At 44.9% G+C, this 27,055-nt stretch overlaps 1 protein-coding gene across 1 annotated transcript in view; it reads left to right on the forward strand.

The window, feature by feature from the left end:
- Window positions 1-4,474: 4,474 nt before the first annotated feature.
- LOC102456835 (zinc metalloproteinase-disintegrin-like NaMP) overlaps window positions 4,475-27,055 on the forward strand; it is a 67,454-nt gene continuing 44,873 nt past the window's right edge. Inside the window, exons 1-5 of the mRNA XM_075911070.2 lie at window positions 4,475-4,653; window positions 15,555-15,667; window positions 17,948-18,024; window positions 22,732-22,810; window positions 26,785-26,861. Of these exons, the coding sequence (XP_075767185.1) occupies window positions 4,602-4,653; window positions 15,555-15,667; window positions 17,948-18,024; window positions 22,732-22,810; window positions 26,785-26,861 (398 nt within the window). The 5' untranslated portion in view covers window positions 4,475-4,601. The remainder of the gene's footprint in view (window positions 4,654-15,554; window positions 15,668-17,947; window positions 18,025-22,731; window positions 22,811-26,784; window positions 26,862-27,055) is intronic.

A 27,055-nucleotide genomic window follows, 5' to 3' on the forward strand; every position in this document is an offset into this window, starting at 1 on the left:
TGGCTGGAATCACAGCCAATGGGAGCAGCAGAAGATGGTGCCTGAGAGTGGCAGGAGGCACAGAGCCAGAGAAGTGCTCCCCCTTCCCCTTACATGCCCAGACCCTGCATCCCCCATCCCCTTTACACACTGCCTCCCACTGAGACCACTCATGCTCCTGCACCCACCTAGATCCACCCACCCCGCTCATGCACCCAAACTCCCAGTCAGATCCCCCATCCCCTGCCTGCTCCTGCTCCCGCTCCCAACCTCCCAGCCAGACGCACCCCCCAGCCTGCTCACGGTCAGACCCTCCCTCTCCAGGGGCATAGCGAGGGGAGCACAAGGGGGAGGGGCAGCTGCCCCCTGGGTGCAATGCTAGGGCAAATGCAGGGAGAAAGGCGCGAGGTCTGGGACCACCTGGCCCCACTGCAGCAGCTGCGGCCACGTCAGACCCGCCCACACAGTTCTTCCTGTGCTCACCCTAGCATGGCACTTGGAGGCAACTGCCCCCCCGCCTCCTCCCTCTCTACACCCCTCTCCCTCTCAGCCCACTCCTGCACCCAACTTCCCAGTCAGACCCCTCACCCTAGCTTGCTCCTGCACCCTTCCTCCCAGCAAGGCTCTGCACCCGTATTGTCATCAGGGTGGTTGGCTGGTGGTCCACGGAAAGGTCTGCATTGAGCAGGGTGGGCCACGGGCCAAAACGTTTGAAAACCACTGCACGAGCAAAATACCGTCTGAAATTAGACAGGTCACATCAGCAGAAACACATTGAATTGGAGGTTATCGTTGGCATCAACAATAGCATAAGAATACAATTGCAACTTGCCCGAATGCCTGGGTTCTATTCTTTGAATATAGGAGGGGCATAGACCTAGTCACCAGTGCTGGGGACTAGAAATCAGGATTCCTAGGATCTGTTTCATGTTCTGCTGCTGTGAGGCCCTTCCCTCAATGAAATACCTCAGTATTGGCCACTAGGAAATGGACACACTTCCCAGGGCTGAGGGGAGGCTTAATTAATGGTTTTTTAACCTCTATGAAAGAGGAACAAAGATATGCTGTAAAAATATTACACTTCAACTCTGCGAGGTCTCAATTCTGGACCAAAGTCTGTGAGCACAAAGTTTTGTGTCCATGCAGCACTCACTTGAAGCCAGTGGATTTCTTTGTAAGCCACAGTGTTTGCAGTACCACAGGGTTTCCCAAACTTTTTCAGCTGCAGAGCCGCTACAGGGTCCTGGAAATGTGGCACACCCTTCAAATATAATAATTTTTAATTCTACAGGAATCCAAATAAATAGACAAAGGTTTGGAATTCCATTTTGTTTCTTGTCTATTTCTTATATATTTGTTTCCCTAAGAAAACTAACAGAAAATTAGTAACAAAATAATCGGGTCATGTACTTGTCATTCCTATTTTCTCCCTGGATCCATCCGGTTGAGCCCAGGGCGCCATAGAGCACACTTGGGAAACCCTGCACTAACAGATCCCAAAGCAGGATCGGGGCCCAGAAGGGACATCTGACCCGTATGATCTCCTGGGAGGAAGCATTTTACATTTGTGACACTTTGTACAACAATGCTGTCACTGTGCCAAAGCTTGGGCTAGATTCTCTACAGCCTGCACATTATGTCGTCACTTTCACCCAGTGCAAAGTGAACGCAAGTACGGGTAAGGAATGGTGTCCCCAGCCTCTGTTTGTCAGAGGGTGGAGATGGATGGCAGGAGAGTGATCGCTTGATCATTACCTGTTTGATTCACTCCCTCTGGGGCATCTGGCATTGGCCACTGTCAGCAGACGGGGTACTGGGCTGAATGGACCTTTGGTCTGACACAGTATGGCCATTCTTATGTTCTTATGTAATGTTCTTATGTTCAAGGCGATTGCAAAATGGTACCATTTCAAGGTGGGAGAATTTTACACCCACCATGAAAAAGTATTAACTTAGTGAAATGACACTGTAAGGTGCCAGGCAACAGAGAATCAGGTCTTAGTCTTGGAATCAGTTTTTGTTAAATTACTATCCTCCATTGACAGACTCAGGCCAGGTCGACACTGGAGGAGAAAATTGATGTAAGATACGCAATTCCAACTTCAATGGTTGTGTAGCTGGAGTCGACATACCTTCTGAGATAGCCCCACAGTGGGAGGCCGACGGGAGAAATGCTCCCATCAACTTTCCTTATTTCTTGCAACTGCAAGGAGTACCATGGTCGACGGGAACACCATTAGCATTCGATTAAGTGGGTCTTTACTAGACCTGCTAAACTGAGCACCAGACAATCGACCTCTGCAGCATTCATCTCCGCAGCAGCGAAGACAAGCCCTTACATCTTGCAATCAGCTTTGGCCGGGTCTTCCTAATCTTTGTAAATCTAGACTCTGTTAATGAAAGCTTAGCACATTGAGACTCACAGTCTTGATTGACAGACAGACAGACAAACCACTAACTCTCACTGCGTCTGTAGATTAAATAAATGTTACCAAACTGAAAAAACACAAAGATTAATATCTAAGATGCTTTAAGACAGACACTTACATATATATTTAAATACCTAATTAGGCTTGTTCTTCACGCGAAAGGTTTACTGGTGTAACTACTTTGGTTAGGAGATTAAATTTTTACCAATATAGTTATAGCAGGGAAAATAGCAAGAGTGGATACAGTTATCGACTACATATATATGAGAGAGTTTGTCTGTCTGTGAGCGAGCAAGCGAGTCTGTCTGTTCATCCATCTGTTTGTTCACAAACTTCTCCTAAATGGCAAGAGGTAGACCCACCAGATTTGGTATGCCACTTCCTCTTACCATAACCTAAAGCAAAGCAAGTGTTTGCTTGTGGGGAGGGGGGGAGGACAGGGAGGGAGAGCTGAAGCTCCCCAATGCATATGGGGATGCATAAAACCATATAAAAAAGAGACAACCATCAGGCAGGTGAAAGGGGCTGGCTGGGGGCATAACCCCATCCGGGACTGCCCCAGCCCTGATCCTTCCACCCCCCAGGCACCATATAGGGAGGATGGGAGGAGCTGCAACTCCCCTGCTGCCACATTTGTATGGGAACATTGCTGGCTGTTCCCCTTTGTCAGGGAGTGAGGGGAAAGTGCCCAGTTTGCTCCATCCCTTAATCCCAAAGCAGGGGGCAAACAAATATAGACCTGCCCAACCGGGGGACATGCACCCTTCCCCCAGCTGTGCCTGCTGCAGCAGTGAGAGAGGGCTGGGGTAGTCCCCTCTCCCTAGGGCAGCCTGCATACTGAGCCCCTCATCCCCAGCCCCACCCCAGAGCAATGATTGACATGAAGAAAAAAATGATATGAGTGAAGGACTCGAGCAATGCGGAGTGAGTCTTCTAGTGCTGTGTGGAGATGACTTGTAGGAAATGGACATGTCTTGAAGCTAACCTGGGGAGTTTGCACTGCTGTAGCTGCACTGGTATAGTTAAAGCAGTACAACTTTCTAGTGTAGACACATTCTCAGTGGCAGGGACTTAACTTTGGTTTTTCCCTTGTAGAAGTTTGACTTTGGGGCTCATTGTCTCTTTCCTGAATTCCATCTTCACTTCCCAATATTCCAAACCCTCTGTAGTTATGAATCTACCTCATCAGCCCAAACCGAACAGCACTCATGCAGGGGAAGGGACATGGGTTTATAAAATGGAAATGGTTCACAGATGGGGGCATTGCTTTCCCCTTTAGGGGACATCTAGACTACAGGCTTTTGTCGACAGAGGCTTTGTTGACTGATACTGTTGACAAAGCTTCTGTCGACAAAGAGCGTCTAGACTACATTCAGTTCTGTCGACAAAGCAAGCCGCTTTGTCGATATGAGAGCATAGACGCAAAGGACAGTGTAGATGCAATAAAAAAAGGAGTTATTCCTCGCAGAATGAGTTTACTCCCGTCGACAAAACTGCCAAGTGCTGTTGACAGAACTCGGCAGTAGGGTAGATGCAGATATAGTTTTGTCGACAAAAGTGGCCTTTTGTCGACAAAACCCTGTAGTCTAGACACACCCTTATTTATTGCTCAGCACCCTCCCCTTCCTCACAAGTGAAATGTTAATCCGCACAGACTGAAACCGACATAGATGAAAAGGTGATTCAGTCAGGACCTGAAATCATGGTGGTGCTGAAATCCTCCAGAAATCGGTGGTGTATCTTTAACTCTCCATGGAAGTACAAGGTGGTCAACATTTCACAGCCTCTTACTTCTCCCTGTATTTACACATGCAGGCATGACAAAAGGAAAGTCCCCTGCCTTACAAGCAGCCCTGTCTATTTTCCATGAAATCAAACAAAAACAGTTTTAGAAAACTCCAATCCTTTTGGTGATGGGCAATCCGTTCTGCGAAATCATTTGAAAAAAAGCAGTCCCTACATATCACAATTCAACACCCGTGAACTGGCAGCGACTTCCGCATGCAGTGGTATTGTTGTAACTTGAAAATTGTGCAACACCTTCGGCAAACACTTCCTCATGTAAGAACAAGAATAAAGCAGAAGGACTCATTTGCTCTCTTTCACTGAAGAAGGCAGGGTAAGACATAGTGGGGGGAAATTAGAGGCCAGTGTTTCAGAAAGCAAGGAGATAGATTTCCAGTCTCATCTGAAATGATTAAAGTACTTCTTATTTCTACATTTTTGCTCCTTTCTCGGCACCAAGGTAAGTTTTTTGCCCCTTTTATCAAGTCAATGCCAAGTACAGTGGCAGATAAATTTCTATAGCTTTTGTGAGCTTGTAATTATTAACAGGTAGGGCTGATAGGGAATACCCAAGACTGTATTTGTTGTATTCATGTGAAATTAAGTCAGTGCTGACAAGCCGGTTGCTGAATATAGGGAATTTGGGTTTTGTTTTACTAAAGTTAAAAATTAATCAATGTGATTCTTGAGAAGGAGAGATTAGCAAAGAAAATATGTAACTGATTGAATAAACTCAACTCAGACTGGCTCAAACCTTGTTCCAAGAAAGTGAAGAAGCAGTTTTTCAACAACTTGTGCAAGATTTATCCAACTTGTATACTTGGTAGCATTTACAACATAGTGATAGCAAAAGAACTAATTTTATTGGCAATAAATGAACAGGTGTTTTCTACCTTGCAACTGAAATAGAATGATACACCCATAACATTTATGCGGCATCAGAATAATAATACTTTAAGATCGTCTACAATATGATCAAGTAATTATCCCTTAATATTAAATCCCTTCAATATTAAAGTCTATTTATTTCAGCATATTCTACATGATATGCCATACATTAGTTTTTTATGGGTATTCTTGCTTGCTTGCTCTTTGAATCACCCAGGAGCTGATTTTCGGAACATAGCAGGCACAAACATACATAGATTTGCACATTCACGTGACGGTCCTCTGGACGTCTTCAATGCACTTATACATTGGGTTCAGAATTAAATGGATTTGTGTATGGAATTATAAGTATTTGTGTGTGAAGAGTTCTGAAAACCTTCCTTTTGAGATTTTATGTATCTTTTCATATGTAAAACTAGTAGTATTAGTTCCTGATTTAAGACGGTTCAGAAATTGCAGTATTTATTTATACCTATTGCTAATTTTGTACCTGTTGTAACAGATCCAGAACACACCTTTTTGCTCAGAAAAAAACAAACCAAACCCTACTGAGTTACAATAATGCCTCAAGCAAAACATGATGGCTCCGTATATGCACTCTGAAAAAATGCACTAGGAACACTGTAAGACACAGTGCAAAATATAACTGCTTACTTAACACAGCCAGAATCTTGTAGTTGAGAATTCTCATATGGGATACATACCGGCTACGTCTACACTGGCCCCTTTTCTGGAGGGGCATGTTAATTTCAGAAGCCGTAATAGGGAAATCCGCGGGGGATTTAAATATCCCCCGCGGCATTTAAATAAAAATGTCCGCCGCTTTTTTCCGGCTTTTAAAAAAGCTGGAAAAGAGCGTCTACACTGGCCCCGATCCTCCGGAAAAGGGCATTTTTCCGGAGGATCGGGGCCAGTGTAGACGCTCTTTTCCAGCTTTTTTAAAAGCCGGAAAAAAAGCGGCGGATATTTTTATTTAAATGCCGTGGGGGATATTTAAATCCCCCGCAGATTTCCCTATTACGGCTTCTGAAATTAACATGCCCCTTCCGGAAAAGGGGCCAGTGTAGACGTAGCCACCATGTTTACAAAAACAAATGTGTTTATCAATAAGTCTTGTCTTGATTAGAGCAAAAGTTAGATCAGGCTATCTTGTGAAACCCAGCCTAATTATAGAGCAAATGAAGCCGTAATTTTACTTGCTAAAATCATGCTCAAGGTGTTACCGTGAATCTGTAATAGGAAGTGCAGGTTTGGTTCAACAACCAACCCATTCTCACTGATTAGTGCTCACTCCCAAAAATAGACTAAAGGGACCCATTGATTTCACTGAAACTATTTACATAAGGGAGTATTCTCACACAGGGTAGCTGCAAAATCAAACTCAGCTCTTTTGAAAATGGATCTGTAAGTGTCATGATGGGAGATGCTGTGTCCAGAGCACTTAGGAAAACCTGGCCTTTAGTTATGTGATTAAAGGAGGAGCTGATCTATTTTTGAAATTCTGGTCCCAAATGTAGGTGCTGAACCCTTGAAAATTTGTCCCTTAGTGTTTCCTGTAAGCTGAGAGTTTGGGTAGCCATGCAGGAGAGATTTAGGTGCTGTCCAACTGATTAGCAGAGCACCCACAGAGCCCAAAACTGGCAACATATGTTTCTACTAGTGGTGCGCATCCACACCTGCCTCAGTACACATACAATTTATTCTGCACATTGATGGAAACATTAGAGAGAGCATTGCCTTAGGATAAAATTCACCCCCTGGAGCAAGATTAAAGGGGGCGTATGCAGTCCATAGACCTTGTGATATCTCATGGGATTTTCAGGGACTCTGAGCACCTTCAATGCAAGTCACATGTGCAGAGCATCTCTGAAAATCAGGTCACAATATACTGATGTTTTTTCACATGCACAAATTGAAAAACTCTTCTACTTCCCCTTAATAAGTTCCTTGCTTCCCCACAGTACTTCTCCCAGGTTATATCCACACTGCCACCCTAGTTTGAACTAGGGTGGCTAATGTAGGCATTCAAACTTGCCAATGAAGCCTGGGATTTAAATATCCTGGGCTTCATTTGCATGTTCCTGGGCGCTGCCATTTTTAAATGCCCCATGGTTTGAACTACCTACCCGCGGCTACACGCGGCACGGACTAGGTAGTTCGAATTAAAGCTCCTTATTCGAACTACCGTTATTCCTCCTGCAAGGAGGTTTAATGGTAGTTCTAATGAGGAGCTTTAATTCGAACTACCTAGTTCATGCCGCGTATAGCCAAGGGCAGGTAGTTCAAACTATGGGGCATTTAAAAATGGCTGCTCCTAGGAACATGCTAATGAAGCCCAGGATATTTAAATCCTGGACTTCATTTGCAAGTTTGAATGCCTACATTAGCCACCCTAGTTTGAACTAGGGTGGCAGTGTAGACATACTCCCATATACTCCCATATATAGTGTAGACATACTCATATACTTCATGGGATCGGCTCTCTTCAATGTCTTCATCAAGAATTTAGATACAGGCAGTCCCCGGGTTACATGGATCCGACTTACATTGGATCCCTACTTACAAACGGGGTGAGGCAACCCCGGCACTAGCTGCTTCCCCCCAGCAGACCAGGGAGACGCAGAGCGGCTTTTCTCAGCAGACACCTCAGCTTGAGAATAAAGGACTGAGGGAAGTGAGGTGTGGGAGAAAAAAACTGAGCTCTGGAGAAATGTTTGGCTAGAGTTTCCTCTACAATATGTACCAGTTCCGACTTACATACAAATTCAACTTAAGAACAAACCTACAGTCCCTTTCTTGTACGTAACCCGGGGACTGCCTGTATTGGCATTGAAAGTCCGCTTATTAAGTTTGCAGATGATACTATGCTGGGAGGGGTTGCAACTGCTCTGGGTCATAATTCAAAATGATCTGGACAAATTGGAGGAATGGTCTGAGATAAACAGGATGAAGTTTAATAAGGACAAATGCAAAGTGCTCCACTTAGGAAGGAACCAATCAGTTTCATGCATACAGAATGGGAAGCGACTGTCTAGGAAGGAGTACAGCAGAAAGGGATCTAGGGATCATAGTGGACCACAAGCTAAATATGAGTCAACAGTGTGATGCTGTTGCAAAAAAAGCAAACATGATTCTGGGATGCATTAACAGGTGTGTTGTGAGCAAGACAAGAGAAGTCATTCTTCTGCTCTACTCTGCACTGATTAGGCCTCTGTTGGAGTATTGCATCCAGTTCTGGACACCGCATTTCAAGAAAGATGTGGAGAAATTGGAGAGGGTCTAGAGAAGAGCAACAAGAATGATTAAAGGTCTAGAGAACATGTCCTATGAAGGAAGGCTGAAAGAACTGGGTTTGTTTAGTTTGGAAAAGAGAAAATTGAGGGGGGACATGATAGCCGTTTTCAGGTATCTAAAAGGGTGTCATAAGGAGGAGGGAGAAAACTTGTTCATCTTGGCCTGTGAGGATAGAACAAGAAGCAATGGGCTTAAACTGCAGCAAGGGAGTTTAGGTTGGACATTAGGAAAAAGTTCCTCACTGTCAGGGTGGTTAAATACTGGAATAAATTGCCCAGGGAGGTTGTGGAATCTCCATCTGTGGAGATATTTAAGAGCAGGTTAGATAAATGTCTATCAGGGATGGTCTAGACAGTATTTGGTCCTGCCATGAGGGCAGGGGACTGGACTCGATGACCTCTCGAGGTCCCTTCCAGTCCTAGTATTCTATGATTCTATGATTCATTAGTACACAGACAGACAGACAATGTACTCGTGTACATAAGGGGAGATGGAAAAAGGCCATTTGGGTCATTTAAGATGTCTCCCCTGCCACATTGTTTATGTACAAGTATGTTCCCTGTCTCTAGAATATTTTCCAGTGCTTTGCCTAGTCCATTCAAGATGCTGCCCGCTACAGCTAATCAAAACTTTCATTGAAATAGAAACTTTCCACAAGAATATGACAATCACAACTCAATTTCATTTTTTTTTAAATGAAGCACGATGACCTTTTCAGAACAAAGCAATTTCGAATGTATGCATTGGAATGCCCTTTCATTTCAAAACACAATTTATTTTATAGTCTAAATTAAGAGATTGCATTACATTTTTAAAAGTCTCAGAGGAGTCGCTGTTTTCATCTGTATCTGCAAAAACAACGAGGAGTCCAGCGGCACCTTAAAGACTAAGGGTATATCTACACTACAGGGTTATCTCGAAATATCATATATCTTAGGGTGTGTCTAAACCACATGGCTCCATCGATGGAGCCATGTAGATTAGGCTGATCGGCAAAGGGAAATGAAGCCACGATTTAAATAATCATGGCTTCATTTAAATTTAAACAGCTGATCAGCTGTTTGTCGGCTCAGCGCGCTAGTCTGGACGCTCCGGCGCCAACCTAAAAGCCCTTTATCGACCTCCCTGTTATGCTTCGTAGGATGAGGTTTACCGGGGAGGTCGATAAAGGGCTTTCATGTTGGCAGGGGAGCGTTCAGACTAGCACACTGAGCCGAGAATCAGCTGATCAGCTGTTTGTCGGCTCAGCGCAGCAGCCATTTAAATTTAAATGAAGCCGCGATTAGTTAAATAGCGGCTTCATTTCCCTTTGCCAAACAAACAAATCTACATGGTTCCGTTGATGGAGTCATGTAGTTTAGACATACCCTTAATAGCTTATTTTGAAATAACGCATCTACACACAAAATGCATTTCAAAATAGCATTTTGCTCTTTCAAAATAGTGCGTCCACACTGAGTAGACTCGGAATCGCATTTAAGGCTGGCCAGAACCAGGTCCAGCAGGGCATCAGGTCAGGGGTTACTTTGTGTGGCTGCTGCCTGAGGCTATCTGAGGCCTGTGCTTGAACGGACCCCCCCCCCGGACAGCCGGTTCTCAGGTTTCCCTGCTTACTTGCTTACCTCGATGAGGGACAGTAAAGCATTTTGTTTCTGCATGCTCTGGTTGCCCTCACTTGGGACACCACAGCACTATGCAACATGGGCACCTGCCCCTGGGCACTCTGGTGCTTCTCGTGGATGCGTTGCTGCAAGTCTGGCTACACTTTCTGCAGGCTGCCTTCTGGGAGATCCATCGGGGGGCTGTCCATATCCAGGAGGCCCTGCGGGAGAGCTTCCACCCTGAGGAGCACTAAGAGCCTCTCTGGTCTGCCCCACTGGGGCCTCGTGCCTCATTCCTCCCTCACATCCTTCCACTTACCCCTCCCCAACCCCCCTTCCTGATGTCAAATAAAATACCCGTATTTTCATGAACACAAATGCTCTTTATTTAACAAAAACTGGGGGATGGGAGGGAGGAATGAAACTCTGGTGAGACTGAGGAAAGGAAGTGGGAGAAGGGAGAAGAGAGGGTGGGAGGGGAGGGAGAAACCTGGGAGGAGGGAGCTGGAAAGGCGAAGCAAGGGGAATAACAGGGAGGGGAAGCTCAGGACTCAGGGGTGGGGGGTCTCACCGGATCACCTTGATTTTCATGCAAAACTGCTCCTGGGTTCTCATGTGGCCTTTGGTGGCCAGGCTGGCACTATCCTGCCATAGACAGCTATGTTCTTCTGTCTAGTGCGGAGATCATGGACGTTGGGGGCATCCCTCCCAAACCTGAATAAGGTCCATGATCTCCACCCTGGACCAGGAAGGCGCCTGCCTTCTCCGGGCCTTGGCAGGCTCCTGGGAGCTGGCAGACTGCTCCTGGGGAGCAGTGGAGGGCTGGCTGCCAGTGGCCTGCTGGCTCATGGGTCAGGGGCAGTGACTGCTGGCTCTGGGCTGGCAAGCTTGGAGCTGGCACAGGCACTGTGGTCAGAGTCAATCCCTTTAAGGGCTTTGGGGAGGAGGGAGGGAGAGGAGTGCTCTTGGTTGAGGCTGGAGTGCCCACCAGGGCACCCTGGGAAGGCTGGAGGCCCCCTCTTTTGATATAAGTGTCTACACAGCACTTATTTTGAAATAACTATTTTGAATTTGGCGTTATTCCTCATGGAATGAGGTTTACCAAATTCGAAATAAGTGCTCTGCTATTTCGAATTAATTTCAAAATAGCGGGTTGGCTGTGTAGATGCGAGTAAAGTTATTTCGAAATAATGGCTGTTATTTTGAAATAACTTCGCTGTGTAGACATACCCTAACAGATTAGTCTTTAAGGTGCTACAGTCCTCTTTGTTATTTTAAAAAATCAAATCAGAACAAAACATTTCAACTTTAACAACATGGCAGGTGGTGACTGAACCAAAATAACCCCTCCCCCAAATCACTTTGTGGGAAATTTTGAACTTTTGTTGTTTTTCATTTCAATTTGGACCCAGGAGCTACAGACATGCATTTTAGTCCTGTATATTCTAATGCTTACCCACTCTAGTGATCCAAATGAAGATGCTTCCATGCTCCAGACAGGAATATCAAGAGCTTGCATCTCATATCACTGGTCGTGATCTGTCCAAAACAAGAGAGTGGCTGTTGTTCAGTACATCACTTATATGACCTCTGCTACCTCAAAGCTTGTTGAAAGGGAGATCAGGATACGTAGACATAATATAGGCGTAACAGATTCACAGCAGCCACTTGGGATAGGAGTAGACTCATGTATATTGCCACATATGTGTCTAGTAATGACCAAGGTCATAAAGGAATCAGTAGCAGTCCCAGAACAATCAAATTCTTCCTAAAGGAGCCATCTTAAGTCTTGCGTACACTAATCCTTTCCTCGGTTGATCTACCCTATGCAACTTCAGCTATGCAAATATGAGACAGTCATGCAAGACGGTATCAAAAGCCACTAAAGTCAAAAGCTATTCCACATCTACTGCTTCCTCCATCCTCAAGCCTGTTACCCTGCCAAAGAAAGTTATCAGATTGGTCTGACATGATTTGTTCTTGACAAATCCATGCTGACTTTTATTTTATGCCTTATTATCTTCTATATGTTTGCTGATTTATTGCTTAATTATTTGCTGTTATCTTTCCGGGTACAGAAGTTAAGTAGACTGGTGTGTAATTCACCCCTTTGTCCTTATTTCTCTTTTTTTTTTGGTAGCTTGGCACTACATTGGCCCTGCCCTTTTCCTGCATGTAATACATGTAATGTACTAAAAGATCACGGGGTTACCCAGGAAAGGCCTGGTGGAAAAATATTTAGAGTGAACACACATTAGCTGGCACTGGTATATAAAAGGCACATGGATGCCACATACCTGTGCAGCTTGACCAGCAATTATATTTTTTTCCTTCCCCCACCCCACCCCCACACACACTCAGAAATAATCACAAATTACTCTGGCAACCAGCATTCCCTCCAAGCCTGTGTGACCACCTAGGAGAGATTCCAATGAAACGCAGCTAATTAGCAGACCACCCATACGTAGGTTTGTGTTTCTACTGGTGGTGCACATTCACACAGGCCTCAGTGCATATAAAATTTATTCTGCACATGGATAGAAAAAATCCGCATAGGATGGAAAAGATTAGAGGGAGCATTGCAGTTAACGTGAAATCAATCAGATTTTTCAAAAAGACTCGGGTGCCTCGAGACAGATGTGCTGCCCCATTCTTTCTTCTGTGCGCTGCTCCGAGGTGTGAGTTTGTGGAGGGTAACAGAGGGATCTAGAAGCAAGATCACATCTAGCCAGACCTACAGGCTTAGCTAATAATTGGACTGGGTTCCCACAGCCAAATCCACAACGCACATCTGGAATGCAATCTGCTCCCCTTGCACTGGGCTCAGCATCATACCTAACAGGGGCAATTGGAGCCCCGAGAGGGGACAGAAGGCACACGCTGAGATAAAAGCACTGACAACATGGCCAGGACCAGACAGCCCAAGAGGAGCATGAGAAGGAATGAGGAGGGGCTCTGCATAGGGAAGGTACAATTGCAGCCCTTGGGCAATGTTCTCTGTACGATGAGCATTTGGGCTGCCACCCAGGAGAGATTCCAATGCCTCCCAGCTGATTAGCAGAGCACCTACATCTGGCAGCACGTGTTTCTATCGGTGGTGCACATCTGTATGGGTGCATCTAGACTACATTCCTCTTTCGAAAGCAGAATGCAAATGAAGAAAATCGAAAATGCAAATGAAGCGCAGATTTACAAATCTCACGCTTCATTTGCATAATCGCATCCGATTGCTTTTTCGAAAAAGGTTTCTTTTTTTTAAAAAAAGCAGACTAGACGCAGTTCTTTCGAAACAAAACCCCGTTTTTGAAAGAACCCTTATTCCTGAAATAATGAGGTTTACAGGGTTCTTTCGAAAAAGGGTGTTTTTTTTTCAAAAGAACCTCGTCTAGACTGTTTTTGTCCGAAAAAGCAATTGGATGCAATTATGCAAATGAAGCGCAAGATTTGTAAATCTGTGCCTCATTTGCATTTTCAATTTCCTTCATTTACATTCCTCTTTCGAAAGAGGAATGTAGTCTAGACGCACCCCATATGTCTTGGTGCACATGAGAAAATTAATTCCGCATGCAGATGGAAAAATTAGAGGGAATATTGCCCCTGGGCCCACCTCAGCTATGGCTGAAACCACCCATTTTGCTGAAATCCACCCAAAAAGAGCCATGGTCCTTCTCTCATCCGCTCCTCAACCAGTGAGGATAGCCAGATGCTCTGCAGGGGAAGGCAAGAGGAGGATAGCTTGCTGCACCCTCCTTCATACAGTCCCCATCCATACCTGCTCACCCGCCCCTCTGACAGCCCCATGCCCTTACCCCAAAGAACTAACCCTCCTAGAGCTACCACTGAGCTGATGCAGTCTGAAATGCCCCCTGGGTAAGTGCCTATCCAGGTACAATCTGACCCTTCATGAGGACGGCAGCTCTCCCATGTACGGGAGGCAGTGGCCAGGTATTGCAAAATGTGCACAGGCTGATGTGTTGACTAACAATGAGGCTCACTGATGACTTAACTGGTGTTCTTGTATTCTGGCAAGAGCTGTTAGCTGTGTGCACATCTGTTCACAGCTGAGTGCAATGTCAGCCTGTCATTACCCAAGTTTCATAGCCTTAGGGTCTTTTTGCATGTAATTCACCCCAGGCTTGGATATTGCCAGGGCTTTTGTGTGATTCTGTAGAAAAAATGAATACCCTCAAGAGGTGTTAACTAATGAAAGATTTGCCCCACCCAATGGCCATACTAATACATATGCTTTGAATATTCATAGTCTACAGACTGACACTTGGAATACGCAAGTGTTACCCACGTACCTCATATGATTCACTGTTCCATGCAGTGGCACCAGACCACAGCCACAGATAAGATCAAGAGACCTCTACAACCCAGGCTGCGTGCCAGCTGGCTTTATAGCTCTAGCTGTAGAGGCTCCTATACTAAGGTCCTAGGTTCAAATCTGCCTGGTGGTGGTTACACAAATACCTGAAATGATTCCCCCCCCCCCCCCCATAACAATTCTCTTTGAAAGGTTTCTGACTTTGGCATAAAAAGACTCCCATATTTGGTTTTTCAGTGAAAATCCATTTTTCCCCCTCCAAAACATAACTTTTTTTTGGCAAAATCTACTCTTGTGACAAGCCATTTTCCCTAGAAAAAGATATTTTAATGGGAATTTTTCAACTTGCTCTAATGAGGAGGAGCAGAACAAAATGGCTAGATCATATGCCCAGAGATCTGGCCTCTTGGGTTTTTCTTTCAGCTCTGCCACTCACTTGGCTGTATTTTGGTTAGTCTCAAACATCCCGCAGGTCCACTTGTTGTTTTTCGAGTTACAGACTAATATGGCAGCTCCTCTGAGATTTTTTTTCCCACTGATTGTTCAGCCTTGTGCAACTTACTCTTTCTACACCTAAGTTTACCCACCTGTAAAATAGGGCTAATACTCATATCTGTCTTGCAACCTGCGCTCTGCATTTTGTGTACCTTTTTCCGATTTTTTTTCGAAAGAGGTTTTTCTGAAATTTGGCCCATCTACACTGGGCCAAATTTCGAAAAATCCCCCTTTCAGAAGATTCCTTCTTTCTCGTAGAAAGAGCGTGTTTGCTCTTCCGCAAAAAAAAAAAAAAAAAAAGCACAAAAGCAAATGCATTCCCTGGACATGGAGGAGTTTTTCCGGGGTACTGGAGGTATCCCGAAAACCCCCCGCAGTCTAGACGTACCCTAGATTTTAACTGTACCATACCTGTAGAGTTAAAGTTAAAATCTTGCACCATAGTTGAGTTTAATTGCCATACAGAAGGAATTCTGTGTTCATTTGTACAGCTTTCTGTAACAGAGTCTGCAAATCATTAATTCTTCAGAATCATCTTACCTGATCGGCAGCAGTTACAAAACAGGTGAATGCAAAAGTAGAGGCGACATCTTGAAAATCTAGTCCAGCATGTTGGTCCACAAATCAAACAGTGCTAGACTAGAATTGTATGAATTGCAGGACAATTACGCAAAACAATGCAGCCTTTAGACACTGTGGAATTTTAAAAAACGAAAAAAAACCATTTGTTTTGACAAACCTTTTTGTTTCCCCCAGGGACTGCACAAAGGGAATTACTTGGGGTGAAGGACTACGAAGTGGTATATCCACAGAGACTACACGTATTGCATAAAAGAGATGCAGCAGGAAACCACAATCCCAGCAATGGGGTAATAAAAGGCGCATTTTTTTATTTGTTTGCATGACAATGGGATAGTTCTGCCTTGGGTCAGAATGTACTTAACTTTCAAGATAAGGTAGATCCAGATACCAGCTCATACTAATGGAAGAGAATAACCAGGCTGCTGAGTCCTTCCCCTTCAAGGGCAGGCCCTGACAGACACACAGAGAAGTAGGTGGCAAAGTGTAAGTGTCCGTCTCCTAGCTCAGCGGTGGGCAATAATTTTTGATGGGGGGGCAACTCCATGAATTTGCTATGAAGTTAAGGGCCGTATTCTTCCATGCTCTTAATGAAGGATGTGTGGCATCTGGGTTGGAGGTTGGGTGCAGAAGGGAGCTCAGGGTAGGGACGGGGTGCAGGGTCTGGGAGGGGATCTGGGTGAAAGAGAGGATTCTGACCTGGAGAAGAAGTATAGGAGAGGGGGCATGGTTTTGGAGGGGGTTGTGACCTGGTGCAGGGGTACAGGATGGGGTGCAGGGGCTTGGGTTGTGACCTAGGACAGGAAGGGGTTGTGCCCTGGGGCAGAGTTTCAGGAGAGGGTGCAGGGGGTTGGGTTGGGTTGTGCCTGGGGGCAGGGGATTGGAGTGTAGGACCTGGGAGGGATATGGGTGCACGAGTGAGGGTGCAGAGGGTTTGGGTTGTGACGTGGGGCAGGGGTTCGGAACGGGAGCAGAGGGTTGGGGAAAAGGAGGAGTGGAGGTACCAGAGGAAAGCTCTAGCCAGGAGGAACTTACCAGCATCCCAGCCGGACTCTCAGGCAGGCTCCCTGCATTCCGCACTCCCACATGTCACTCAACGTGTCTGGCTGCGAGGACCATGTGCTCTCCACACGCTACATGCCTCTGAATGTGGGTGTGTGCTTCACACCCGGGCAGCTCCCATTGGCTGGTTTCTGGAAACTGGGCAATGGGAACTGGGAGATTGTGCTGGTCCTGGGGGGGGGGGGGGGGGAGGGGGCAGCATATGAAGCCTCCCCCCAGGGGCTCATGGCACTCAGAGAAGCACACAGTCCCTGACGCTGGCTGATTTGAGTGTCATGTGGAGGCTCAGAAGGCAGGGAGGTTGCCTGAGGCCCCTGCTGGTTGGCCGGACCCGGCAGTTTGGTGGGCCGGATCTGGCCCCTGGCCCTAGCACAGCTCATAAGCATATGTTTATTGACAGTGTAAACAAACTCATTAGTCAGCATGAATAGCTCAAAAGTACAGTTCAGTGGATAGTGGAAAACAGCTGAGCAGACCAACCTAGCATTCCAGGGTGCTGAGATTTTAGCTCCATCTCCAAATCTACCTGTCCGGAGGTGGAAGAAACTTGTGGTTAGGGTTCTGGACAGATTCCTAATCCTAGATCTGCCATCAACCTTCAGGCAGATGCTGAGTAAGTCATTTAAGTTCTCTGGTTCTCTCTTTCTCCATCTGTAAAATGGGTCAGTGACCGAGACTGTCCTTTATAAAGTACTTTGAGACCTCGGGTTAAAGGCTCCAAGAAAGGGCAGCATAAGCACATGCTTAATGTTAAGCACTTTCATAATTACCACTACGTAGGCACTGCACAAACAGTGAGTAGTAGACAGTCTCTTCCTCGACACGTTTGCAATCTAATAGACCAGACTGACAAAGGGTAGGATACAGCACACTACTGGGTTCAGTTAAGGCAATTCAAATGCTTGAAGTTAAAAACATGCTTGAATGAATAGGGATAGGATTATTCGCATGCTTAAAATTAATCATAGTCTTAAGAGTTTTCAAAACTCGGTCTTAAGTGAAGCATTGTCCCCTACCAAAGTCAGCAGAGATGTACAGGTACCTTTGAGAGCAGACGTTAGATTTTAGAGCTCCATTTATTAAAGTAATTTAAAAACTGATTCAGGTTGAACCTCTCTAGTATGGCGCCCTCAGAACCTGACAGGTGCCGAATTAGAGAATTTGCCGGATTATAAGAAGTCAATATTGTCTAGCAACATTACCGAGGTAAATTAGAGCTAAATAACAGCAGAGTACGCTGGTGGCTGTAAAACAACTTTATGGGACAGCAGGAAACTTGGCCACACCCACGATAAGTGGACATCTGGCTAACTCAAATCATGCTGGACCACAGATGTTGCCGGATCACAGAGTGCCAGACTAGAGAGACTAGTGCCAGACTAGAGAGGTTCAGCCTGCATTTATTTTATAACGACCAGAGGGTTTATTGGCATGGGGAAGTTGGCATCTCAAGACCAGTAAGGCTGCTACTTATTATAACCATCATGATAATACTCCAATATTTGCAGGCAAAATATGACGACAGCATGCAATATGAAATTAAAGTCAATGGAGAGAAAGTGATACTTCATCTAGAAAAAAATAAGTAAGTTCAATCACTTTTCCTTTCTTATAATGTGCTCATTCTGTCACCCAGATCACTAGAAAGAAGGTGCATAGGATAAAGTTTTCAGAAGCAAATGGGACTTAGGCCCCAAAGACAGAGCAGTATTGGAAGTTTTAAGATCATACTGGTGGCAGCAGAATAAAACCTGAACAGAACAGAACAGATCAGAATGGAACCAGTGGTGCTTGGGTGACACAACCCCGAAACAGATACAAGCCATTGCTAGAATTATAAAGACAAGAAGATATGCCACCCATAGAATGTAGCTGCTGCTGCATTCTGTTGGACTCTAAAACCTTGGTTGCAGCAAACATGACTTGTGATTTAATGGACAGCAAGTCACTTCCCTGATTTGTGCCTCAGTTTTTCTGTGTGTAAACTGGAGAGAATAACACTGACTTACTTTCAGGGACGTTTTTCAGGTATCTAAAAGGGTGTCATGAGGAGGAGGGAGAAAACTTGTTCATCTTGGCCTCTAAGGATAGAACAAGAAGCAATGGGCTTAAACTGCAGCAAAGGAGGTTTAGGTTGGACGTTAGGAAAAAGTTCCTAACTGTCAGGGTAGTCAAACACTGGAATAAATTGCCCAGGGAGGTTGTGGAATCTCCATCTGTGGAGATATTTAAGAGCAGGTTAGATAAATGTCTATCAGGGATGGTCTAGACAGTATTTGGTCCTGCCATGAGGGCAGGGGACTGGACTCGATGACCTCTCGAGGTCCCTTCCAGTCCCAGTATTCTATGATTCTATGTTCTTATCAGCCTCTTGTAACTTGAACAATCCAATTCACTATTTTTCCTCTCTTTTTTCTTTCCCCCACCCTCTTCCCCCTTGCCTTCTTTTATTTATTCTTGGATCTGGACTTCTAATACTCCAGTCATCTGAAGAAGTAGATTGTGCCTATGAAAGCGCATACCATCTACATGTTTTGTTAGTGTTTAAGGGGCTGCTAGACTATTTGTTGTTTTTTAATTTTTTTCAGTTACAGACTAACTCGGCTATCTCTCTGAAGCTTCTAGGGATGTTGTGTGTTTGAATTTTTAAAGAATCCTGAGATTCTCAGAAGGAAGAAATTACAAAAATGATAGCTAGATATATAGGATAGCACTGGTTACCCTCTGAAAACTACAGCTACTGTTACTGCCCATTTATAAGTCATACCTACCTCTACTGCTATCTTTGTTCTCTGGCTCTTACCCATTTATCTAAGTTAACCTTTTGTTTATTGTCTGAATCCTAGATTATTGTGAGTCAGGGACTGTCTGTGTGTTATGTTTGTTCTGTGTCTAATGCAGTGGAGCTTTGATTCCTGTTTAGGGGGTGCATGTTCTCTCAGAATGGAAAAATATAAGAAGAGTAATCTGAAGAAACAATCCTGAGGCTATGTCTAGACTGCATCCCTCTGTCGGCAGAGGGATGCAGATTAGGCAGGTCGACATTGCAAATGAAGCGGGGATTTAAATATCCTGTGCTTAATTTGCATAAAAATGGCTGCTTTTCGGCTGACTTAGCACTTTGTTGGCAAAAAGCGGCAGTCTAGAGGGGAATCTGTCGAGAAAGAAAGCCTTTTTCAACAGATCCCTTATGCCTCCTGCAAGGAGAGTTACAGGATCTGTCAAAAAAGGCTTTCTTTCTTGAGAGAGCCCCCTCTAGACTGCCGCTTTTTGCCAACAAAGTGCTGAGACTGCAAAAAAGGCAGCCATTTTTTATGCACATTAAATCCCACTTCATTTGCAATGTCGACCTGCCTAATCTGCATCCCTCTGCCGACAGAGGGATGCAGGCTAGACATACCCTGATAGTTTACAAGTGATCAGACTTCTAAATTGTGAATTAATATTGCTGGTCCTGGATTTGAATAATATTTCACGCAGTATCGGGTACACTAATGGCGTGTGTATTGGGTCAGTATCGGGTACACACCCTATTAGTGTACTCCATACCGAATGAAAAATGAAAAGAGGAAAAAAGAAACATCTGGGACTGGGTGCTTAGTCTATACATGTAATGTATGCAAGGCACATACAGAAGAGGCTATAAAACAAAGTATACAATAAACACTACTGGACCGTACACAGCAAACATGAAATAACATGTGCTCATTATTTTGCATTGGCTAAGTGTGTCTTTTGAGTTCTTCATGTCTGACATCATGTCAATTTGGGTCCATTTCAAGTGGTGTGTTTTTAAAGATTGTATAAATATGTTTTACAATGGCAAATGGTTTATATCCACAAACAAATAGAAATGATAAATAAATGTTAGGCCCTGCTTTAACCTAATCAAAATATCTGAAGGCAGCAGAGGGAAAAGAATTGGGAAGCCTTGTATCTGGTAGGTTCCTTTCTTTAAAAATATGGTGGCCCTTTGAAATTGCTCACCGAGATTTGGAACATCGAATATAAGCTGAGGTGACTTCAGTGGGTCCACTCTGGTGCTTTGGTGGACTAGGACCAGACTGCTCGGAAAACTGCAAAATTGAGGCATTGGTGACCAATGTGCAGGCGAGCAAGTCAGAATGCAGAATGAATGCAGTGTGGTCAGTGGGTGCTGATTTAAGAGAATGTATTCCAGCGATCTCATGCTCACATATTTAGTTTCTGAGGGGTAGCGGTGTTAGTCTGTATCTGCAAAAACAACAAGGAGCCTCTGGCACCTTAAGGCACATCTACACAGCAAGCCGTTATTCTGAAATAATTTCAAGATGGCAGACTGCTTACTCTGACTTCTATAACCCTCATTTCACAAGGAGTAAGGGAAGTCAGAGGGAGAGTGTTCTTTCTTCGACTTCCTGCTGTGTTGTCAACACCAAAAGCTGAATTAAGCTATTTTGACTTCAGCTACGCAATTGACATGTTGAAGTTGCGTAGCTTAATTCAACTTTTGCCCTGCAGTGTAGATGTGCCCTTAGAGACTAACAGGTGTATTTGGGCATAACCTTTTGTGGGTAAGAACCATGTTGTCAGATGCATGGAGTGGAAATCACAGATGTAGGGAGTTGATGGGGAGGTGTGAATAACAAGAGAGTGAAAAATGCCTTTCTAGAGAGATAACCGTTCTAAATCCTTATTCAGTCCTAATTTGATCATGTTAAATTTGCAAATGAATTGCAGCTCTGCTGTTTCTCTTTGTAATCTGGTTTTGAAGTTTTTTGGTAAAAGGATGGCTACTTTTACATCTGGTAGGCCAAGTCTACATTAGACCCAGAAGGTTGGGTTAAGGTATACAACTCCAGCTACGTAAAATACATAGCTGGAGTTGGCTTACCTTAACCCGAGCTTGGGGACATCTTCACAGTAGGAAGCTGATGGGAGCAAATGCTCCCGTCAGCCTCCTTTACTCCTTGTGACTATGAGGAGTACTGGCGCTGACGGGTACCACCCTCAGCATTCGATTTAGTGGGTCTGTGATGTAGTGGAGGGACGGTCCACTCGCTGGTCGCTATGCTTGGGATGTCGGCTGTGGATGACCCCTACTGGTCTCTGTCTGTAAGCACTGCCCAGCGGGAGGTCGCCCTGAGGGCTCCCATGTCACATCGACAGTGACCCAACCGGAGTTGGGAAGGAGTTGGGACAAAGGAAGGGGGTGGTTTGGGAAGAGTCAGTCTTGACTAAAGAAACGTGAAGAGAGGAGACTAAGCAGAGTGCTGGGAGTTGAGGGGCCTATGCACCCCTACCCAAGGGAGCTGGGGCTGCCAGCCCCTGACTCCTTATGTCCACACCACGTCTATGCTGTGCTGTATGCTGAAGAAACAATAAACCCGTATTCTACTAGCTGGCGGAGTCACATCTTGCTGCTACAGGAGTGCAGGATCAGGGGGTACCCGACACGCCGTCAGAGTCTTAACTAGATCTGCTAAATTGAATGCCAGAAGATTGATCTCCAGCACATCAGTGGAGTTGTGGCCTTAGTCAGTGTCCAGGGAGGTTAAAGTGTTCTCCTGCTGGTTTTTGTATGTTGCCTTTCTTGATGCCTGATTTGTGTCTATCCTTTGATGCGGAAACTGTCCAGTTTGGCCAATATACACAGCAGAGGTGTTTGACTATTTTTGCATCTACATCTTTTGCATACATACATCTTTCTAAATACAGATACATTAAGAGGGGGAAAACAATCACCCTTAACAGCAAACCAAGTACTGTATGGATTTTTCCACGGGTTAAAGTTTGACAAAGTTATGAATAACTGCAAACAGAGGGTAATAATCCAAAGCATTGATTAGTCCCTAAATGTATGTGTGTCTGTACATAGGTGGGCCTGATCTTTCATTGCTCTGCATGTTAGTCAAAGTAGGTGTAAAGGACTATTGCATCAAAATAACAGGATTTCACACTCACTTTCTTTGGACTCATACAAATTACTGCCCAAGGTGTAACCCAAGAAAGAATCAGCCCCACAACTGTAGTTAAAAAATTGTATGGTCTTATACTATCAGGAAGTTATTTTATATTAATACAAGAAATGGACATGAGTTTTACTTTAGAAATCCCCCTTTGTTTGGATAAGGATTGTGAAGACGCCTAATTGTCCAGCAGCCTCATTTCTCTAGTCTTTTGATGCTAAAAATATCACTGTGCTTGCTAGTGTTTCCAAAATGGTTTGAACCTCATTACATAGTTACTCCGTCCCTTGATTACGCCAGCAGAATTATTAGCTTGAATAACAGGTCCATTGTATTCTTTCCAGGGATCTGTTTGCCAAGGATTACTCTGAAACTCATTACTCACATGATGGTCGAGAAGTGACCACAAGCCCTGAGGTCAAGGTAACACATGAAGGCTCTTCTGCACATGTATAATCACGTGGCATTCAATGTGGGATTCGCAAGTATGCGAACAACAGCACAATCCCCTCGTTAATGGAAGACTTAGGTCCAGATCCTAAGCTTATATAAATTGGTAGAGGGTCACTGGCCTGGATGATTGAGCGGGTGTTTCTGACCTCAATGAGATTACACCACTTAAGAATCTGAACCATAGTTTTCTTTGCAAAAAAGAAAACATTTTGCATGTTGATAGCTGATGAATACCTTCTCACCCCGGCTGACCAGCTGGAATTCCCAATGGGCCCTTTTGAGACTAAGTATCTATGGCTTGATACCACATAACTTTGCTCCTTTTGTGAAACTTTCATTATTCATTTTAAGAGCGTTATCTCAGGGAGATCATGAAATGAGATAAACACACCTACACTAACTCTGCCTCCCACCCACACAGTAGCTGTATTAATGTATTACAGGTTATACCAGCTGGCTTCTTTAGACCATGACAAATGAGTTACTCAGTTATAAGCACAAAGGCAGTCACTGTATAAGTTCTTTTTTTAATTAACTATGTTTGTGGGTCTTGACCCAGTGAACTACAAAAAAGCTCCTAATTTAAGGCTTTGTTCATTGTATGCATTTTAGCAATTACAATTTGAAATGCAAAAATAAATATTCTTTGTCTGGAGAAAGCAAAAGAAACAATAGAAATGTGGCTCAATAAAATCTGTGTAAGGACTTCAGGATTTCTCTTACAATTACAGAAGCTATTCCTCATTGTTCTGTTTCTTTCTCTCACCAAATGAAAGCTTGCATTTGGTTAAAGATTATTCCAAACACGGTCTGCCAAACAGACAACTCTATCTGACACGCTGTATGACTGAGGAACTCCAGCTTTGCTGACACTTCTTAGTGGTCAAACATTTTTTCAGCTTAATTTGCATCAGCATGAGGCCTGCAGCAATTGTTCATTATTTTCTCAAATAATGTTCCTTTCGTCAATGTTTCTTTCTTTGTAAAGAAGCTGACGTATGATGATGAGTGGGTGCTAAATGGTAATGTGAAACCCAACATCCGCAATCAATAAAAGAAGTATGCTCAGATGGGGGTTTAAATGCTGTTTTCTAAGCCCCTATTCAAGCAAGTAGTCAGCGTAACATTTTTAAAAGCACCCATTGTAGAGTTGCCAGGTGTCCGGTATTGAACTGGACAGTCTGGTATTTTCACCTCCTGTCTGGTAAAAAATTCAGAAAATACCAGACACCTAAAATGTCCGGTACTTTCTGATTTTTTCCCAGCCAGGAGGAGAAAATCCCAAGCTGTCCAGCTCAATACAGAGGCAGCCTGGCGACCCTAGTGCTGACCGGGGAGCTGTCAGGCCTGGTGCAGGGAGGCAAGATGGCGGGTGGCCGTCAGCAGACTGTTAGGGCCAAAAAGCCTCACCGCACAGTTTTTAAAGGGGCCACGGTGGTTTTTTTCTGCTTAACAACTCACAGGGTCCTTTTTTGTTGTTGTTGGGTATTTTTTCTGAAACCATCTGGCGACCCTACACCCATGTGAGGTAGTCATTCCATTGAACCCACTCGGCACCCCTGGAATTTAGATCCCTAAAACACTTGGGCCTCCTTTAAAAGGTTATCCTCAAGCATATGTTAACTTTTAACCATATTCTTAGCTTCAACAGGACTTCACAGGACTTAATCATGTTAAAACTAAGCATATAATTACGTGCTTTGCTTCACTGAGCTCACAGTGAAAGAATATAATTTGGCCCCCTAATTCTGCAAAGTATTTAAGCCTGTGCTTAACTTTAAGTATAAGAGTAATCCTCGCCCTGATTCCACATTTAAGCTCATGCTTAACTTGGAGAGCATGGGAAACACATGTTTAAAATTAAAGGCAGAAAAAAAGATTTTGCTGAATAAGGGCAATTAGAGGGCAAATTAGAAGGCAGCTGTAAACCACTGGAAGATCCTTCCATGGAGGAGAAAGCCCACACTGCTTTGACTTGCCAAAATTAGGGTACCTTTGTGCCAACAGACCAACAGAGAGCTGCTATACCTGGGAATTGTCACCTTCTATAAGTCATAATTTCCCTTTGGAAATGTAGACAATTACAGTAAACTTCCAATAATCCGGCACCTTTAGGACCCCGGGGGTGCCGGATTATCAGATATGCCGGACTATCAGAGGGGGGGGGCTATGAGGGGTCTGGGGTGGAGTGGGCGGGATGCGCCCCTCAGCGCTGCGGGACCAACCCGGCAGCACCCCAGCTGCTCTGCCCCAGGCGTCCCCAAGTCAGCCGCTGCTGAAACTGACCAGCGGCTGACTCCGGGAAGCCCGGGGCAGAGCAATCCAATGGTCCGGCACTCCTGATGGTCCGGCACCATCTGGAACCCGGAAGCGCTCTGGGCAGCCGGACAATTGGAGCTGCTCTGCCCCCGGCTTTCCTGAGTCAGCCACTGGTCAGTTTCAGCAGTGGCTGAATCGGGGAAGGTGGGGGCAGAGCAGCTCCAATTGTCTGGCTGCCCAGAGCACTTCCGGGTTCCAGATAGTGCCGGACCATCAGGAGTGCCAGACCATTGAATACCGGACCATTGGAGTTTTACTGTAACATGATTTTAGAGCAATTACCCATTTCCTTTCTGACCAGAACATTGTTACTTAGATTCTACTATGTATTTGAGAGAGTTTGCTTGTTTGTTTGTCTGTTCAAGAATTCTTCCTGAATGGCCAGAGCTAGGAACACCACATTCAGTAGACATGGGAAAATGGGATGTGCCTTGAATAGGATTGCGTCTCAAAATATCATACAGAAAAGAAACAGACTCACCAGGGAGGTGAAAGAGGCTGGCTGGGACTGCGCCCACCTGCCATTCAAGACTACCCCAGCCTTGAGTCTCCAAATTCCCAGGAGCCTGTTAGGGAGGGTGTGGGAGGTTGAATTCCACCAGTTCCCTCTGGGTATGTCTACACTACCCTCCTAATTCGAAATAGGAGGGTAATGTAGGCATACCGCAATTGCAAATGAAGCCCGGGATTTGAATTTCCCGGGCCTCATTTGCATAAAGCCGGCCGGCGCCATTTTTAAATGCAGGCAGTTCGAACCCCGTGCCGCGCGGCTACACGCGGCACGGAGTAGCTAGTTCGGATTAGGCTTCCTAATCCGAACTAGCTGTACTCCTCGTGGAATGAGGAGTACAGCTAGTTCGGATTAGGAAGCCTAATCCGAACTAGCTACTCTGTGCTGCGTGTAGCACGGGGTTCGAACTGCCGGCATTTAAAAATGGCGCCGGCCGGCTTTATGCAAATGAAGCCCAGGAAATTCAAATCCCGGGCTTCATTTGCAATTGCGGTATGCCTACATTACCCTCCTATTTCGAATTAGGAGGGTAGTGTAGACATACCCTCAGAGTCATACAGGGATGTTGCTGGCTGTTCCCTTTTATCAGGGAGCGAGGGGGAAGCGCACAGTTTGCTGCATTCCTCACTCTGGCTGAGAAGCACAGGGGGAACATGAACCTGGACCTGCCCCAGCCAGGAGACATACATCCCTCCCCCCGCTGTGCCCACTGGAGCTTCAGTGGCCATGGAGAGGCACTTCTCACCTGGCCCAAAACTGCTGTGGTAAGAGAGAGCTGGGGTTGTCCTTTCTCCCCAGGGCCAGCCTGCATCCTGAACCCCTCATCCCCAGCCCTGCCCCAGTGCAATGATTTTAAATGAAGCCTGGACAATTTCATTTTATGTTCATATATATATGCTCACAAATATATATATATATATTTTGAGTTAAGGATCTGCCAGATAAATCTTCTCGTTGGATATAAAACAAAAGTGACAATATTCTGAGACAAATGATCATCTCTCCATGGGACACAGCCTCAGATCACGTAATAGAACATAATGCTACTGATAAGCCAGCTCAGACCAGCTGACCACCTGGCCCAATGTGACAACTGATCGTTGTTTCCTAACAGGACCACTGTTTTTACGACGGTCACATCCAAAACGATAATGACTCAGAAGCAAGCATCAGTGCCTGCCGTGGTTTGAAGTAAGATTGTTGCTAATGGTCTTCCTAGTGTAATGATACAAGACTTGTTGTTCGCTTGACATTTATTGACAGCCCCAATTGCATCCAGTGTGATGAATTAGCAAGATCTTAAAAGTTTAGCTCTATAAGGGCAAAATCAAAGTGAAAATGGGCATGGGTAGTTATCCTATATATCTACTTCTGAGGTAAACTGT

The sequence above is a fragment of the Pelodiscus sinensis genome, chromosome 28 (assembly GCF_052426305.1).
Source record: "Pelodiscus sinensis isolate ZL-2025 chromosome 28, ASM5242630v1, whole genome shotgun sequence".
Taxonomy (NCBI): domain Eukaryota; kingdom Metazoa; phylum Chordata; order Testudines; family Trionychidae; genus Pelodiscus; species Pelodiscus sinensis.